General features: G+C 43.1%; 2 protein-coding genes across 4 annotated transcripts in view; one reads left to right on the top strand and one right to left on the bottom strand.

Moving 5' to 3' along the window:
• Positions 1-11,998, top strand: part of WDR33 (WD repeat domain 33) — a 57,321-nt gene extending 45,323 nt beyond the window's left edge. Inside the window, exons 17-22 of one of the 3 annotated variants that reach the window (XM_014952121.1) lie at positions 2,776-2,878; positions 3,158-3,620; positions 7,224-7,393; positions 7,524-7,616; positions 8,533-8,718; positions 11,344-11,998. In XM_014952121.1, the coding sequence (XP_014807607.1) occupies positions 2,776-2,878; positions 3,158-3,620; positions 7,224-7,393; positions 7,524-7,616; positions 8,533-8,718; positions 11,344-11,576 (1,248 nt within the window). In that variant the 3' untranslated portion in view covers positions 11,577-11,998. Of the gene's footprint in view, positions 1-2,775; positions 2,879-3,157; positions 3,621-3,720; positions 5,953-7,223; positions 7,394-7,523; positions 7,617-8,532; positions 8,719-11,343 lie in introns of those variants that run through there. The other 2 variants (XM_014952122.1, XM_014952123.1) reach the window with 2 other exon arrangements.
• Positions 11,999-14,836: 2,838 nt separating this feature from the next.
• SFT2D3 (SFT2 domain containing 3) overlaps positions 14,837-16,748 on the bottom strand; it is a 2,018-nt gene continuing 106 nt past the window's right edge. Inside the window, exon 2 of the mRNA XM_014952116.1 lies at positions 14,837-16,656. Within this exon, the coding sequence (XP_014807602.1) occupies positions 16,216-16,656 (441 nt within the window). The 3' untranslated portion in view covers positions 14,837-16,215. The remainder of the gene's footprint in view (positions 16,657-16,748) is intronic.

The raw sequence follows: 16,748 nt of genomic DNA, 5'->3' as shown, positions 1-16,748 counted from the left end.
TCACTTCCCTTCCTTTTCAGTAGCAGGAGGGTATGAATATTTACCTGCTCTATCAAGGGCTTGTGACATTAATACTGATTTATACATATTTGGAAAGGTTAATCTCTGTGTTAAGATGTGACTATATCCTGCATCTGCTCTAGTGTGGAGAGCAGGGCTTTCTGCAGAGCATGTGGGCGAGATGTTCAGCTTTTCCTGAGCCTGAGATCTGCTGCCATCGGCAAATGTGCAAGGGAGCAGAGAACTGCTCATGGGGAGGAAATTGCCCCAGATGCAGTTGTCAAAATCCCATTCTGGAGATAGACACGTTGATATTAAAATGCAGATAGATAAATAGAATATTCCCAAGTCAGCAGCACTACTTTGGAGCGTTTTTGCTGTTGCTAATTGAGATTTGATCGTCTCCCGTTCCTTTTAGCCAGATGTGCTGAATTTCATCTCATTTACTGGTTGAGTAAGGTACGGACCCTTCAGGCCAAGTCTCTTGTCCACAGAGAGACAAACTTCAGGAGCTTGTGCAGTATTTTAGAAGAAATGCAGATTGTTCTTATGGGTCAATACAAGGAATTCTTTCCCCCTTCAGTGCCTAGTTTTATCATAGCTATCTGTATTAATTAAAATGCCATTTGCATACATAGGGCAGATATGCAGGTAACAGGGAGCGGTTGCTTTGTCACACCAGTTTATCTCCTCCAGGTACCGTGTCTCCTCCTGAGCTCTACATACTTGTTTTTCAGTTTCAAGCCCAGTTTGGGGCCCAGAATGTATTTTGAAATGAAAGGCAACATGAAAACGTGTTTTTCAGTTTCAAGCCCAGTTTGGGGCCTGGAATGTATTTTGAAATGAAAGGCACGTGAAAACTCAGTGTTAGGGCTGTGTCTTCCCATCTTCTCAAAGCATCATTTGTTTGGAATAGACATTTTTGCTTAACACTAAGGAAAATTTATTTAGTGAGTGCTAAAAACTGCTGCTTTGGTTAAACGCTGGTGGCATACATTTAAGAAGTTCAGTAAACTTCATTATAAGTAAGCATATGCTAAATATATGAGAAATCATGGAACTCCAGCAAGGTTTTAGTCGAGAATGGCAGAAGCCTTCAATAACTGGATCTTTCCTAGTGAGGGAATTCATTTGTTCTGGACTTGAGTCAATATTCAGTCACTAAGAAAGTATTCTTGGTTTATGGTTTTCTTTTTTAAGTAGGCATTGGACCAGGCCTTTATTTTGCCCTTTTTCTTTCTTTTTCAAAGTCCTTACAAAATTGCTTGACACAAATGTGATGTTTGTAGTGTATATTCGTGTGCTTTTTTTGTTTATCACCTATATTGCAGTTGAATATAAATGTTTAATCTCAAACCAGTATTTCAAGATATGATGGGAAAAACACACAAATGAACTTATTGCTTCTCTGCAACCAGAAAAAAAAGAAAAGGTAGTGTTTCTGAAAAATAAATGTAGAGCATGAAAATTATTTGATTTATAGAGAGATTAAGCAGTGTAATTCTGAGTACAGTGACAGTGATGGAGCACAGGGGTTTAAGTATTTACAAACTGCCTGCAGTCTGGAGGGTTTTTAACAAGCCAATATGAAGGCCAAGTCTAAATCTTATATATTACATGTGTCTAGGAGAAAATATTACGGTTTTAGTGTTTTCTAGTATGGGCTTCAGGGGGAACTTTTTTTTTTTTGGTGATGTCAACATAATCCTGCGAATTTCACCTCGGTCTTGTTCACAGTGATACATTTTTATTGCTGGATCTCAATGCAATACTGTAAATTGTGTATGTGCCCTCGTTCAGTTCCAGTCAAGCACAAACCCCAAAATAGTCACTTTTTGTCTGGCCTTTGCTGTTTAAAGGCAGGATTGGACAGTTCAACTCCATTATTTCCCAGCCAGTGTCACCATGGTGGGGCCAGTGTGAACGTGGTACCTGTAGAAATCTTTCATGGGTCTGTGACAGTAGCTGAATTTAAAGAGCATTATTCTATCCTTTAAAATTCCCAACAAAGAGAGAAAATAACAAAAGATTTATATATACTTTATTTTTATTTTGGGATCGTGTTACTTACACAAACCTCTGTTTGCTCTACTGTTCCTGCTTGAGAAAAGCAGGTGACTGCAGCCCTGTCGTTGCTTCGTAACCCATTAACAGCTTGTCTCTTGGTGCTCAGCCAAGTGTTCCTACCTTCTTTTGATCCTAGAATTAGAGTTAAGAAAAACAAACTTTGCCAGCATGTTAAAAACAAAACCCCTGTATTTCCACGTTAACAGTTTACACAGGATTATAGGAGGGGTTCTCTTATGGTCCTGTTGTTGTCCCTCCTCTCCCAACATTCTCAATATTTTTATTTTTTCATGGTTCTTTTTTTTTTATTCATTGCCAAAGGAAATCTTTGGTCTATGCAGCTCTTTAACTGCGTATAAATATCTGATATTTTTCAAACAAATATACGCAGTTTCCTCATCTTCTCTAACAGGCAGCTAGAATATGAGCTTTATCTTCTTTGGTGGTTATGGGTAAAATATCAGCCCTTGAAATGCCAAGTTTCCTGTAAAATTCTGTGTTTTTCAGGCAGCCACTAAAAAGCATTACTAATGTGAATGTCTGAAAAATTAGGCTAAAACCATTGGAACATCAGCTCTTTCTATTGTAAGGCCTGTGAAGATGCAGCCTTTACGTAAAGAAAATTGTTTTGCCCTCTTACAAAATGCTTAAAAGCAAAAAATCTCCCTCGTGGCAATTCATGTGGATCTTCTCATTATCCACTCGCAGGACGGACAGAACCCAGGTCCCCCACCACTGATACCAGGACTGGGGCAGCAGGGAGGACAAGGTCGTCTGGGCCCTCACAACCAAGGACCTGGTCTTAATAAAGGTAATTAATCACATTTTCTGTTCTTCTCTGAGCAGTTGTCCTAGAAGAGGCTGCTCCAGTGCAGTGCCTCTAGAGGGAAAAGGCTACAGCAGAGCACAGGGCCTTGGCTGAGTGGAAAGCTTCTGTAGACTTGGGCTGGAACATAGAGGAAAAGTTTTCCCCCCCAAATTACTTAATGTGAAATGTATGGTGTATGCTTTGTAGAACTGTACAAATTAGAGCATCCTAGAGCATTTTTAGAAAACATTACAGAAATCTGCTATGATTTTTTCCCTCAAGGTGACTCCCGTGGTCCACCAAACCATCACATGGGCCCTCTCTCAGATAGAAGGCACGACCAGAACAGTGGTGGTCCTGATCATGGGCCCGAGAGAGGGTTGTTTCGAGGTGGCCAGGAGTGGGGTGATGGTAGAGACAGCAGGGGCATGCCAGATAGACGAGGACCTCACCCAGATTTCCATGATGACTTTGATCGACCAGATGACTTCCGTGACGACTTCCATCCAGATAAGAGATTTGGCCATCGATTACGGGAATTTGAGGGAAGAGGAGGCCCACCGTTGCAAGACGAAAAATGGAGACGAGGTGGACCTGGGCCTCCCTTTCCTCCTGACCACAGGGAATTTGAAGGAGGGGGTTCAAACCGTGGGCCTCCCGGTGCTTGGGAAGGACGGAGACCTTCAGATGATAGATATCCACGGGATCCTGAGGAAGCACGGTTCCGAGGAAGACGAGATGAGAGGTAAGAATAAATCTACTCATCTTTTTTTGGGTTAAAGGGTAAATGGAGGGAACTCTTTTCTTCCTGGTTTCCTTTTCATTAAGGAGTCTATCTGTTTCAGATTTATAAACTGGAAACCAATAAGGAAATGAAAACTCTAATATCCCTGAGTATAGAGTCCATAAAAATCATTCAGTAATAGAAGAAAACTTGAAAAATGGTCATTGTACACAGCAGCTTCCGTGTCTTTAAACAGTAAGTAAAGAGAAGGGAGGAATTTTGTAGAGAAGATCCAGTGACACAGGATGAAGATTTCAGACCGTTTTGATGAAAATTGAGAGGAGACTTGAAGGTTAAAGTGACAAACTTTTGAACACTAGAAGTGGATTTTGAGACTTTGTCTCCAGTCACAAACTACAGCGTGACTGTAGAGACTGTAGAATGAGCTGGTAAGGAGCAGGAACAGTCATCCTACTATCGAATACAAGGGGCAGAGCTACAACATCTCTTGGACTGTTGAGACTATTTTCTCATGGTTTTGCTTGTAGAAATTTGATTTCTCTTTCTGACTTATTTCTTAATGCCAAGCAGAGAACTCAGAAATAACCTAATTTACGGCAATGTCCTTGTCATTGCTCACAATTTCCAAATAAATCACAGAGAGATGAATTTGCTTCTAGTTACCAATGTAAATGTGGAGGAATGACGCTAAGTCAGCAAGATTAACTGTCATCGAAATCGCTCCAGATTTATGCTGCTTTAACTGGGTTAAATTTGGCCTCCAAGGTCTAAGCCTCTCACTGACCACCAACTCTATATGTATAAGAACGTGTACTTGTACAAATATATTGTGGTCTCCACATAATGTGAATTTTGTGTGTTTTAGTTGCCTTTTTAATCATTTTCTTACATTCCTTTTACTTTGCATCTATACAGCTCTTCTTTTAGCTATTTTCTACCTAGCTCTGTAAAGATGTACCTTCCTTTTGTGTGAAGAGTATGAAAAGAAATGAACTAAAAGCAGGTAACAATTAAAGCCATTTTTAAAAAGTAAAAATAGAGAGAATCCAAGCTGAATGGTCTGCATTATAGAATTCTAAAAGACGCAGCAGACAACGCTTTCAGAAGCTCTGTAGAGAGTCTGAAATCTTATATTGGAAATGCTTAGGGACTGGAAAATATTTTATTATGGTTCTGGTTTTTAAAAAGGCTTCAGGAAGAGAGTCCAAGAACCTTGTGACCTTTCAATCTGACTTGTGAACTAAGAAAGAGCCTGTTTGTCAGAGCACAAGTGTTTGTACAGAGGGTTTGGTGTAAAAGGAACCGGCACAGGGCTATAAAAGGCTGTTTGTGCTTGCAAGCTTCATGAATTCCTTCGAGTGAAGGTGATTAGGTGCCATTTACTGCAGATGCTGAGGTGCACTCCAGAATCCCAACCGCTCGTTTAAGCTGGCTTGGTTTGGAATTTAGATTGTAACCGGTTTGATCAAGCATGAGAGGGGAGTTGTGTGTACGTGTGTTTCTCTCTTGATTTCCCATCCTTTTCATCCCTGTCCTGTTCTTACTCTACCTGTGCGTATCGACGCGATGCTTCTACCGCAGAGACCTGCCTCTTCCCTGCCCGCTCAGGCCGCACAGTGTGTAGTTGTGTACCTTAAGGTCCTAGGCCTCGAGGAAGAAGATGGGGAGAGCAGTCGAGCAGGACCCGAGCCCTATGCGAGGCAGGGTTTTGACATGGGACTGGCATGAAAGAGTGAAAAAGGATTTATACGTGAGAGGAGAGTAGGAGCTGTGGCTCTGTCAGGCGTAGGTATACGATAGATTGCAAAAACTCCACCGTGTCCCTAAGGTTGCCTGGAAACAAAAGGCAAGGCCCTGTTCCTGCCAGCCCTAGGCCCTTGTGTTGCAAATCCTGGTGATTTACACGCTAAGCAGAATCACACCGTGTCAGTATTAAACCGGGAGGGCCCTCTAAAGAACACCCCCAAGAGGACTGTGCTGTTTCAAGGCTAAAACGGTATTTGCCATGCGGTTGCTCGAACCATTTGTACCCGAAAAGTGTCCAGTTTGTTTCCCCAAACCATCCAGGTCGATGTTAAAATGGTTCACTGTCCGTACACAGCACTCCCTCCGCCCGCTGTTGTACCGCAACAGGCCCGGCAGCCTCCTCTCTCTCTGTATTGTGTGTTTTCTGGGAGGTGGAGACAGACCCATTGTTTTTAATTAAACACAAATGTAAAAGTTTAAAAATATTGTATTGTGTTATGACTACTGTTAAAATATTTAAATTTGTAATTACAAAGGTTAATGTTGTTAAAATTCTAAATAAAAGTATCTAAAGTTTTGCTTGTAATAGGATGCGCTGTGTCGTTAATGAGCTGGGGAAGGGGATGTTGCACCAAGCCCAGGCCACCTGAGTATGATGGTGGTTACGGTGCGCCCAGTGTGGAACTGGGAGGAGAGGGGAGGTGGGGGGGACCTCAGTGTGAACGGGGACGGTGCTCCCCATTACCTGTGCCACCACCGAGGGGGCAGGAGCAGCGTGGGGTGGCACTCGTGAGGGGTCCCACACCAGTGTGCCTGCACCACCTAAACATCTGGCCTCTGGGCTGGACACGGGGACAAGCCCACCAACCCCACTGTGGGAGTTGCAGCAATCCACAGAAACACGTTGGCGCTTTCACAAGCGCTTACAAGCAGTTTAAACTGCTGATGTTAAAAAAAAACAAACTCCCAGTACTCGTGCAGCCATCTGTGGGCTTACCTGAAACAGCACCCAGTGCTCTTAAGAACCCTTCTTCTCTCTGGAGATCTCTGTGGGCACCCCAGCGCGTGACGCTGGAGGAGCTGTACTCATTTCAGATGAGACGCAGAACCCAACCCTGCCAAACTCCTGAAGATGGCACGGTACTTTACTGCAAGGAAATGAACCACCTTTAGCCTCCCAACTACATTTTGCCAAAGGAAATCCTTCCATTATTGCAGTGGGATAAACTGTTCTTCAGGTTGGAGAACGCCGCTGGGCACGGGGTTCAGCCTCCGGCCCCGCGGAGCCAAGTGCGGTCTAAACTCATTTGCTAAAATTGTAAACTTGGGAGAATGGAACGAAAAAAGGAGAACTGTTCTTTTGAAAGCATCCCAAATTAAAGGAATGAGATGCTGGAATATTTTCTTACAGCCATGACTCTCACTGCTTGTATTTGTTCTGTTTATCACTAAAATGGAAGGGAAAAAAGGGAAGGGGAAAGTAAGACCCACCACAATGAAGGCAGTTCACTTATGCTTTTCCTTACCTTAAATCTGTCATCACTCGCTGTTTGGGCTTTTTTCCCCCCTTTTCATTAAATGGACGCAGTATATTTGACAATATTTTTCTTGTATGAAAAACCAACACAATCAACAGAAGGAAATATGAGGGAAAACTATAAAAATGAATAAATGAAGTGCTCAAAGGCAGAAAACGAGCACTTTTCCACCTACAGATCCTATTCTAGTAACTGTATGTGCTGTAGTATTAAGTAAAACAGTTCATGAATAAGTTGATGATTAAACTGAAGCTGATTCAAGTTTTATCAATCTAAATTCTGCCTAAAAACCACGTTTGTACCATGTTCTTTCTCGTAGCTTCAGAAGAGGAGGAGGACCCTCGAGACACGAGGGCCGGGGACCCAGGGGGAGAGATGGCTTTCCTGGCCCTGAAGATTTTGGGCCGGATGACGCTTTTGACTCTCCAGATGAAAACTCAAGAGGAAGGGACCATGGTGTTCGGGGGCGAGGTCGTGGTGCTCTTAGAGGTGAGGGGAACGTTCTTCCACGCTGAAATGCAAGGATAAGGAAGCAAAGACATTTCTTGGGCAAATTAGTGCATTTTCCTGAATGCAATGTCTCTTCTCACTCCTGTCTCCTGCATCTCTTACTGCTCAGGGGGCCGGAAGGGTTTACTTCCTACTCCAGATGAATTTCCACGCTTTGAAGGAGGGCGGAAACCAGAATCCTGGGATGGAAACAGAGAACCAGGTAAAAAATGTGATGAGGTTTGTTTTAGATAATAGATTAGACTTCTACAATATAAGCACTTACAAATTTTATTTTCTTTTGTTAATCGCTGTTTTAGATAATAGATTAGACTTCTACAATATCAGCACTTACAAATTTTATTTTCTTTTTTTTAATCGCTTCTTTTTCCTGCACCTCATATCCTCATTACCAGTCTTTTACCATGAGAAAAGCAAAACATAGTTCTTTGGACGTACAAAGTTAGGAAGAAAATTAACTATGGAGAATTTAACTGCCTGTAAATGCAACTGTCAGAGGCAACAATCATTTTTCGTTTCTCAAAGTCTTATTTTAATTCTCATATGGCCCCGAACTGCCTGTAGTTGTCACCTGTGGATGACTGAAGCGTATCTCCTGGGGTCTTTTGAGACTTACTGTTAATTCCAATAGTGATCTTCTTCCTCTTGGATGGCATCTTCTCTATTGTTAGCAAAGATAACATCTTCAGCTGCAATGTCTGCCAGCTCAGTGGTGTTCGCATTTGTGTTACTAATGGCAACCCCGTGTGGGGCAAAAGGGACTTTTAGGATGTAATGGAAAAAATGAGCACAAAGGACACATGAATAAAGGAAAATGTGATTGTCTCTGAAAGATATGAAAATATCTTACACTGAAAAAACCTCTTTAAATCTGTCACTTCTTTCTTTCCCATCGATTTTTAAACCTGTTTTACCTTTAGCTTTCTTACAGCTCATTCATCTACTGTGTGCTTCTTTACCTGTTGGGATGCAGGGGGAAGCTTTATGTAATTTTAACTTAAAATTGTGAACCAAATAGAGTGGAAAGTATGTAAAGTTATGTGACTGCCTCCAAAAATGAGGAATAATGATCAGGTGAACATTACTTATTATCATGTTGTTTTTCTCTTCGTGCTCAGGTCCTCGTCCGGATCACCCTCCTCACGATGGACATTCTCCAGCTAACAGAGAACGTTCTTCTTCGCTCCAGGGCATGGACATGGCCTCATTGCCACCACGCAAACGTCCCTGGCACGATGGACCAGGGACCTCTGACCACAGAGAAATGGATGCTCCGGGTGGACCTCCAGAGGAGAGAGGCAAAGGTAAAAAGCCCCTTGTATTGAAAACCTTCTGTAACACTGGCACGTTTTTCCACAGTAGGCTCATCCAGAATTCCTTACCTATTCAGAGGGGATAAAGCTGAGCTGGTTAAATATTTGATCTTACCAGCTGTGAAGCTAAAGACCAATCTTATAGGAACGTACAGACAGTCATTTTCTGGGACATCAAGTCCAAATCTTCTCTCCAGCATGACATAATCCTCTTCTTTACTTCCCTGGTCAAAAGCAGTTAGTTTTTTGGCTCCCTGTTATTCCAGTTGGAAAACCCTTGTTAAAAGCTCTGCTCCCCTCTACTTCTCAGAATAGTTATTTGTTAATATTCATGCTTGTGCTAGCATCCTTTAACTCAAATATCTTTCCTGTCTCAGCCTTCATGCTGCTGAACTTAATGAACCCTGACTTCTTTTAAGTCTTTTCTTACAAGTTTTCTACGTGTAGGAGTATAAGCACGGCCATCCATGGTCGGAGCAGAAGTCCATGAAGTTCAGTAGCTTGTCTTCAACAATAGCCAGTAGCAGGTACTAAGGGAAGAGTGTTAAGAACACTGTAATTCTGCAGTGACATGTCCCTGAAATGCTGTCTAAACCTATGAGGATCTGTAATTCAGTGACTTACTGAAATACTAGTTTTATATTTAATGGCTTTTGACAGTTACCTTTTGCGTGCTTCTCTAACTGCTTTAAGAATCATACAAACTTTCGACATCCACAGACAGAGCTCTAAAATTTAATTGCAGTAGACTATGTTCTCTCTGGGAAGTTGTTCTCTATCTTTTACTATCCTTATTACTCTGTATATACTATTTTCTGTTTTAATTTATCCTTTTGTAAATTAAAGGGGTAACTAGGAATTGCACACACTATTTAAGATGTGGTTTAACCATGGATTTCTGCAGTTCACTTGGGTTTGTTCCGTTTTCTCCATTCTTTCCTAATAGCTCCTGATGTCATGTTTCCCTCTTTAAATAAGCACTACAGAGTCACATGGCACTGTCACACCACCAGCTACTGTAACCCACAGAATACGTGCCTTTGGAGTTAGCAGCTGGTTCAGAGCCTTGCATCAGTTCTTGATTCTTTTTCTTCCTATAAATCTCAGGATTGCTGTTGTCTTCTTTTTTAATGTTGTCTTTTTTTCTAATGTTCTCATATTGACTACCCACTGTCAGGTAGTGATCAGTGACAGAGATCCTTCTCCAAAGCTGAGCTGCCAGGCTATAGTTGATTTTTTTTTTCTTATTAGAATGTCTTCTGCACAGCTTCATCTTCCATGCCAGTGAATTTCATTCTGGTTCTCTTACTGTCCTGAAGATCATTTTGTTTTAACTGTATTCCTGTCCTCCTCTGCATGGACTGCATTTCCATTGTTGTATTAACAGCAGGTTTTATCATTCGTTCACAGATGTTTTTAATAAAAACTGCTGGTAAACTCCCTCTGCAGCAAAATTTTTTCCTTTCAGAACTCTATGGTGCGTTTCCCATTTAGCCAGCATCTTATCAAATTTGTCTGTATTCCTTCTCCAGCTTCAATAATAATTTGTGATAACACTATCAGCTGTTTTATTGAAGTCAAAACAATTGTTAATTACCACCCTGCTTGTGCCTAGACAACTCATTAATGTACCAAAGAAAGTTAGAACAGCAGCAGTAAGCCTGAAAAACAAAACATGAACAATACTTTTTCATATATGGGCTGTGCCACCTCCAGTTGTATTGGTAAAGTCATCTGAAGATCAAAATGCCATAAATTATAGATTCTGTGGAGTAATTTGGTCTCTATTTTGCACAGAACCAAGCAGAGTCAACAAAAAATCACTCTTGCTAAAATGGAGCAAAAAGATCTTCATTTAGCTGTAGCACGTGTCCATAAAGCACTGTTACCATTAATTCTTTTCAAAATATTGCTTGTTGTTTTGAGCTCAAAAATCACTCTTGCTAAAATGGAGCAAAAATATCTTCATTTAGCTGTAGCACGTGTCCATGAAGCACTGTTACCATTAATTTTTTTCAAAATATTGCTTGTTGGTTTTGAGCTAATGACTTTGGGAATTTTTAATGTTAATTTACATATCAATACTAAAAAGATCTGTGAGAAGTAGAAAATCCTGTTCCTGGCAGTAAGAGCTCATGTAGTTTATGTTCCAGGTTAGTAGTAAAATTGAGCATTTTTCCATTGTTTCTAGCAAAAAATGGAACGGAACAGTAATGTTACTTCTTGTTTAGGAAAAAAAAAAAAGTATTTTGCAATAAAAACAGAGAGAGAACCACAGATGGTGGTAAAGGCTCAGAATCAGGTACACCTGACAGTTCTGAGGACACTGTGACTATCACTGTTCTAACTTCATTCAAGTGACTGCTGGCTCTATCAGATAGAACCTCCTTTAATTCTCAGGGAATTGCTTGATTGCTGTCCATCTTCTGGACTGTAATGGAGACACTAAATCTGTGTAAGAAAAATCATACAAAGGGAGGAGGCGTAAAATTACAGGTCTCACCTCCATTTGGTCAGAGAATGATTACACCACAGAAGTAGCTAAATGTCTGGTATGTCTGAGAAAAGGCACACTTTAGCTTTCAGCATCAGTAACTGACTGTGCTTCCTTTTTAGGACGAGGAAATTCAGGACCTTCACAGAGAGCGCCAAAATCTGGGAGGTCTAGTTCTTTAGATGGAGACCATCACGATGGATTCCACAGGGACGAGGCTTTCGGCGGAGGCCCTGCAGGAGGCAATAACCCTTCTCGAGGAGGGAGGAGTGGAAGTAATTGGGGAAGAGGAAACAACATGAACTCTGGTCAATCAAGAAGAGGATCATCTAGGGGTGGTGGAAGAGGCCGATAGAAGAGGCTTTGACTGGGTGACACCCAGTCCTTGCTGGACAATATTTAAATAGACTGATACTCTGGACTCACAAAGTAACCCTGCAACACCACAAACCTGGATTCTTAACTGGGATAACAGAATGTGCATTAGTTCCTAATAAGGGTCTTTTCCTAGATCAGCCAACTGCTACTAGCTGCAATCTTGTAGCTAGCTTTCTGTTTTGTCCTCTCCACCCCTTTTCCTCACCTTCTTTTTACCTACTTTGTTTTGTGAAGAGCTGGAATTTTTTTTATTAAGTGTTGTGAGACATGGAGCACAGATTTCAGTTCACCTCCAGACAGAAACTTGTTTCTATATGTACAGTTTGTCAAAGAGTTACGTTGTTTTTGTATGAATACAGAATGTAATTTGCGCAAAAATTAACAAAAAAAATCAACACAGTGTGTGATTCTTTACTCACCTATTACTCTAAAGCAGGCAAACTTGTGTATCAGATGGAGCGACAAAACTACCTCCTGAAATCTCAACTGTTTAAGATATTAATAGCTGATTCCTAGGATTTTTTGGTTTATCATGTATAGAGAACTTTTCGTTTTCCTCTTTAGCCACAGCTGTCTACAGATTACAAGTGGTGCTGACGTTAAAATTCCGAAACACGGGAAATCACCGCTGCTTGCTAGTCTACCATCCTGAAAGAGAAAAACGTGGAACACCATTTAGAGAAAGTTGTCACAGACATAGCACGAGTTACAATCTGGAGCGCTAGCAAAACAGACATGGTGACAAATACTGTCATTCTGCACTTCACCTCAGGGAGTTAAGTGTTTTTTCTTCAAAGCAGCATCTGTTTATAGAACATAAGTGTCAAGGTTGAGGCTGGGCTGGCCACTAAATGAATGAGATGCTCTCTATTAGCCCCTTTCCCTTCCGAGAAGGGGAAGGGAGAGAAAATGAAGGAGACTTATGGGTTGGGGAGAAAAAAAAAACAAACAAACAACCTGGCTGTAATGAAATATTAACAATAAAAAGAAAAGATAATAAGAAGAAAATAATGAAATATATACAAAACCAGTATCGAACTCCCATCACCATCTCGTCACTGGCCAGCACTAGCACTGGTGGCAGATGGGAACTGGATGTGAGAACTGCATTTAGGAAGAGACAGTTTGGGATCAAAGGCAGAAGAACGGAGAGTCTTCCTCGGATACTGGCCATTGAAGAGGGGGGCTGACCCTTTGATCCCTCAGCTTTCACACTGAGCGTGGGGCAGATGGGATGGAATACCCTGTTGGTCAGGTTTGGGTCACCTCTCCTGTCCACTCCTCCCCATAGGTGTGACCCTTTTCCATTTCCAACCCTCCAACGGGGCAAATAATGGCATTAGCTGGCCCTGGTTGGTAGAGCAGTAAGTCTAAGCAGGAGCCTCTCTCTCTACCATTCCTTGGCATTCACTATAAGCATCATGTCTTAGCCCTGCTAGAAGTTAATTTCAGAATGTGCAGTCAGTTAGAAGGGATTTAACCGAAAACTAAAATTACTGAAAAGGAAAATTGGTTTTGCTCTATCTCAAACCAGGCCACCGAGGAAGAAAGAAGTTCAGCAGCTTGATTAATAGGGATGCATATATTTTACAATGGCTGTAGGACACATTGCTTAAAGATAACGGGTGGTCAGTAGAGTGTAGTCCATTCAAATGCTGAAGTGCAAACCTTGCTCGTTGATCACTTTCATCTTCACTTTTTTTTAAAGGATCTTTTTCTTTAGCATATTGTTGCCTAGTTTTACTAGAGCAGGGAAATGAGGAGGAGGGGTTATTCCCATTTGCTAAATTTCATAATAAAGCTGCTTACCAACCGTGAGTTTCTCTTTTCCCCATAAATCATTCATATGAATCATCTCCAGTCACCGGGTTAATCAAAAGGCTCCTTTAATACCTAAAGCCTCAGTGAAAATTTTACTGTGTAAGTACATGTTCTAAAGCCAGCTCTCAGGAAGGTCCTGCATTAAAAATATAGGATATAAGGTATAATGAAAAACATCACTACCAGGCTTCCCTCTTCTCCTCGAGTTTCACGTTATAATATTCAGGATAATATGGCACCAAAGTTCTGTAGTTGACAAGGCTCCTGCAACAACACAGTGACACACAGCAGCTCTTTTATCTGACTTCTCACTGCCAAATTTCCTGCAGGCTGGCTGAAGTCCTGCTGACCCATCTTATTTAAAGAGCTCAAAGCATAGATGCTTAACTGCTGTTCTCTTGGACCGGTCAGTTACAAGTAGAGTTTTGGGGTTTTTTTTCTTACTTTTTAATTTTTAGTGTATAAAATGGCATTTGAAAATTGTCATAATTAACTCCAATCATTAGCCTATAAAATCCTTGTCATGGGGCTCTAGAGAGACAGAACGGTCTTCAAGGAATTAATTGGGTAACAGCTGAGATGCACCTGGTAGGACACAGTTTCTCCTGAGAGGGGTAAAAAAATTAATTGCTTTTTACCCCTATCTGAAGAAGGGCTTTGGTCACTTTTGGTCTAAGTCTGGGAGTTAGGATCTATCCTAGAATTTTAATGATAAATACCAGTAATTTAATCATCAGCAGAAGGGAAAGCTTCCCCCCTCTTTTTCAACAAGCCCTATATATTTTTAAGGGGCTGAAAGTGACTTTGGTCTAATAGTTAGAATATGTGATTTAGAGGATGAGCTTTAGTCCTTAATTAAACCACAACCCTCTACCAAAACAAATTATAGTGCACCTAATAATAGTAAACCAGGCTTGCTCTACCTAGACAAAAGGGAGTGTGCCCATTTTCCCTCAGATGGCTGGTTAACTCCTTAAACCACTGCGGATGGTACTTGGTGCTAAGTAATATTTTTCCTCAAGGGGCAGCTTTTTAAATATTCCATGATTGTGGAATATGCACAAAAAGTCATAAGAAAATTGGATAAATACCTAGCCTTTGTATATAATCTCAGAAGGTGACAGCACAGCAGGAGAGACAGAAGCAGCTTCCCAGTCTGTGATACCATGACCCACTGTTGCTGGAAAATGGATGAAATTAATAAATGGGAATATACTTCTGTACTCTTCAGGGTAAGTTCTGTTACCAGTGCTGCAATCCTTATGCTCCACCTTGTCTAAAATTTGTTAAATCTGATACTCCTCTTGGGAATAAAATTATATACTACAGCTTAGAAATTCTAAAAACGAGAGGACTAATTTAATGCTACATTTCTAAGGAAAAAAAGTGACCATTAGTGGAACGTCTATACTGATATTTGGTAGACAAATAGTTTTATTAAAACAATCTATGTACATTTAAGTACCCCCATTTATTTAACAATTTCAGTTTAATCCGGAGCAAGTATTAGATGAATACGCTAAACCCTAGGTCGTGACAGCAGATAAATATTGCAGTGTTTGGCTTTATTTTGTAAGAGGCACCTATATTCAGTGAGATCCTCACTTAGGCTCTGAGCCAGTTAGGCCTGGTGGTCCCTTTTGTGTGCCGTAGTGCAGTACACAGCCCAGCCTGAAGCACCAGGCTCTCGGCAGGGACTGCCAGCCTGAATTCAGCATCTTCCTACAGCTGCTTCGTTTCTGCACTGAAACAGAGCTGCACTGGCTGAAACAGGCTCTAATTACTAACAAATCTATTTTTGAAGGTCGTGCTGTGACGAGTCAGCAATTCCTGCCCAACTTGAGAGAGCAAAAATATATATATATTAAAAATAAAGTTCTAAAAGCTGAAGCTCCCTTTTAAAGCCCAAGTATTTGCTACGTTACAGCAGCCGTAAGGCAGCAATACCTGCAAAGGCTCTTCACTAAGATTAGCACCTTCCATCCTATCATCACCATGCAAGAAGACTACTCTTACAGATACAAGTAGTCCTTGTGACCCACAGCCCCAGGAAAGTTGGTTTCACTTACTGGCTGGTGTTTTAAAGATGGTTTTTAGAGAGAAACGCAGTTCAGTGGACACAGTATTCATATTCACCAGCAGTCTGAGGTGGCTGATGACTGCACCGTACAGCGACTAAAGTATGTGTCAGAGCAGAGGGGTCGGCACAAAGATGAGTTAACTATTTTTGAACCTTCCCCCCCACACCTGACCAGATTTCACTACGTTGTCTCCGTGTTTCACCATCCCTCAGCCCTACGCACCTCAGCTGTTAAGACACTTGCTGTTCACGTTGTTAACAGGCAAGTCAATAATTACATTTCATGGGCTCCGCAATCTCACTCACGTTTCGAAGTAGGCTGCAGCAGCCCCATGGTCCTATACTGGAGGTAGGGAAGTGGGATGCTGCCAGCTCCCAGCCGGAGCGACTCCGGACCATGGCTATCGGGCTGACTTTGCAATAAGGCAAAATCCCGCGCTCGGGGAGGGCTGGGCAGGCTGGCACCGCCACCGCAGCCGAACGAGCTCAGAGAGTCACTGCTGCCGCTCCCGGGTGCCAGCCGCGGCTCCTCTTCCTCGGGAATCGGCGAGGGGAGAACCCAGCAGGAAGGCGAAGGAAGAGAAGTGGCGGGAGACGGCGCCATCCCCATGGCGGAGAGGTGTCTTCGTGCCCGGGGGCCAGCCGCAGTCTCTCAGTCCCTTCGCCCCGCCGGGCTGCGGCCGGTGTCCCCGCCTGGGTGGCGGCGTAGGGGGTGTCACACCGGCAGGGTTTTCCCGCGGCGGCGCAGCACGGCGCTGAGGAGGCCGCCCAGGCGGCGCAGGCCGGCGGTTCCCCCGGGCAGGGCGGCCAGGAGGGCGACGGCGGCAGCGACCATCTGGGCGACGGCGCCCAGCACCGTCAGGAAGGTGCTGCGCAGCCCCAGGGCGGCGTACAGGGTGCCGGCTAGGGCGCCGAGGTAGAGAATGGTGCCGCCGCCGGGTTCCCGCAGGAGGCGGGCGGGCCCCCGCAGCAGGGCGGCGGCGGCCAGGCCGCAGAGGGAGCCCAGGGACCAGAGCAGGGCGAACTTGCGGGCGCGGAGCAGCAGCAGCGGCGCGTACAAGGCGGCCAGCCCGAAGCAGAAGGCGGCCAGCAGCAGGCACAGCCCGCTGCCCGCCAGCCGCTGCCAGCGCGACAGCCCCGGCAGCCAGGGGTCCGCCTCCGCCGACCACGGCCACCCCCGGCCCGGCCCTGAGGCGGCCGAGGCCGGGAAGGGGTTCAGCGGGCCCAGCCAGGCCCCCAGGCCGCTGC

The sequence above is a fragment of the Calidris pugnax genome, unplaced genomic scaffold (assembly GCF_001431845.1).
Source record: "Calidris pugnax isolate Ruff unplaced genomic scaffold, ASM143184v1 scaffold232, whole genome shotgun sequence".
NCBI classification, from domain to species: domain Eukaryota; kingdom Metazoa; phylum Chordata; class Aves; order Charadriiformes; family Scolopacidae; genus Calidris; species Calidris pugnax.
This window is presented reverse-complemented; position numbering and strand designations above follow the sequence as displayed.